General features: G+C 30.4%; 1 protein-coding gene across 1 annotated transcript; it reads left to right on the top strand.

The window, feature by feature from the left end:
* LOC145588488 (protein SOB FIVE-LIKE 5-like) lies at positions 1–2,207 on the top strand. The gene is made up of 4 exons (XM_081645134.1): positions 1–705; positions 878–967; positions 1,079–1,155; positions 1,624–2,207. Exons 1-4 carry the CDS (start codon positions 259–261, stop codon positions 1,631–1,633), a joined length of 624 nt encoding a protein of 207 aa, XP_081501260.1. The 5' UTR covers positions 1–258; the 3' UTR covers positions 1,634–2,207.

Genomic DNA, 2,207 nt, shown 5'->3' with positions numbered 1-2,207 from the left:
GAGCGTACACTCTGCCGAGCTGTCTACCATGTGCACGCACCCTTCCTTCTCTTTCTCTCTCCTTTCTCTTTTCTTTTCTATCTTCCCTTATATGTATTCATTCCCAACTGCCACGAACTTCATTCATTTTTCTCCATTTCAATTCTTCTATAAATCTCCCCCTTCTTATCATTATTCTTTATTATTACAAACTCTCCACATAACCCAAACCAAACCAAACCGTAAAAATATATACTCGTACGAGTAGTAGTACGTAAAATGATGAATAATGTAGTTTTAACAGCGGCACCCTCTTCATCAGAGTGTAGTAGTGGGTGTGAGTCCGGTTGGACTCTATATTTGGAACATTCTAGCAGTAGCTTTTCTACTGGTGCTAAATATAATGACCGTCTTCATTCTAATATTAATAAACACCAAAAAGTGGCTGCTACTTTTCATCAAGGTAAAAAAAGTGCTAGTCTTTTTTATGATGATGATGATGAAGATGATGAAGATGAAGATGAAGATTTATCGATGGTTTCTGATGCATCTTCTGGCCCTCCACATTTTGATCATGAAGATGATGAAGATGAGGTTTTTTGTTATAGTAGCAGAAAAAAACAAAGTGTCAAATTATCAACTCTACATCAACAACAACAACAATATTTTCAGGCTCAAGATTTTGGCCTTGATGATACCGCTAGCTCCCCTCTTTTCACCTCCGAGGTAATACCTGATGATTACCTCTTCGGCTCTCTTCAGATTTAGTTGTCACATTATTACTAAATGAGTATATTTGACTATAGTATGGACCGACATTATATTGCATTGTGCATGAAAATGTGATCTTTATACTAGTTTATTAATAAGACTATATTGTTGTTATATTATTTTGCAGAGGAATAATGGTGGAGAAAATAAAGTTACATCATTAAAAAGGATGGTAGACTACTCTTCACAAGGTTTTTCTGCTACTCATTTTCATCAGGTATTTTATTTGATTTTATATTTTTATCAACATTATTTACTTTATTTTTTAAAAATAAAATCATACTGTATATCATTAATATTAATTAGCATTTTCGATTTCTTTTTACAGGAGAGATCCACTAATTTCCAGGAACATTATGATTTTATTCAGCCCCCTTTCTCAACAAACCAACTTCAACATAACCAGTTAAGTCTCCATACACTTTCTTACATGAATAGTACTACGCATTTTTTAGAACAGAAAATATATTGAATACACAAACTATTACGGAGTATTAAATACACAAATTAACCGTAACAAATTATTTACTCTGTTTCAAATTAATTATTTTGATTTGCTAATAAAATGATATAAACAGTTACACACCATATTAAACTTTTAAATAGTAATTCTTGTTAAACAATTATTTCATATTGTAACTTATTATATGTGTAGATATGAATTATAAATTGTTAATTAAATAGTCAGATAATAAAAAAAATGAATTAACTAAACAACCTAGGATGTGGTATACTTCATCTGCCTTTTTTAGCATTATAAAAAATACAGAGTAATTAGTAAAAAATTATTAAACACTATACTCTAAAAGTGCTAGTATCTTAATTTGTTGATTATGAATAAATTTACTGATAAAATGAATTATTTTTTTACAGGTGGTCCTAGATTGTAGAAAAAGAAGACAAGGAATTAAAAGGCTAAAAGGAAGCTAAAGGATTGTACCAAATATAGTTGGTGATCAACAAAAATAGCTCAAAAGAAGCAATGAATGAAAAAAGAAGAAAAGGGTTATGTTGTCAAAAAAAAAAAAAAAAAAAAAAAAAAAAAGTGGGATAAAAGAAGCAGATCTCAAAGGGATCTTTGATTTCTTTTTTCTTTTTTTTTTTTTAATTTCATTGTTTTACAAAATTACTTTTGGCTGTCATTTTAGTGGGATACAACCTCAAGGGGAGTACAATGCAAGTAGAAATTAATACTCCTTGATGTATTCTAGGATATATGAATTTATTTCAATTGAGGTTCAATAGTGGCTAGAGATGTAACTTATATGTTTAGAGTACTTCAACTCGAGTTAATGGTAATGCAAGTCAAATCTCATTTACCATGCATATCATAGTATAGTCATGATTTATTTCATCAAGTCTTGGTTCTTCTCTTTCTTGCTATATGTGTGCAATCATCTACTAACACTTCTCGATGTAGAGGGGTCGGGTCCAGTACCACCATATATACTGTATGT

Source organism: Chenopodium album, chromosome 17, assembly GCF_948465745.1.
Source record: "Chenopodium album chromosome 17, dcCheAlbu1.1, whole genome shotgun sequence".
Classification (NCBI taxonomy): domain Eukaryota; kingdom Viridiplantae; phylum Streptophyta; class Magnoliopsida; order Caryophyllales; family Amaranthaceae; genus Chenopodium; species Chenopodium album.
This window is presented reverse-complemented; position numbering and strand designations above follow the sequence as displayed.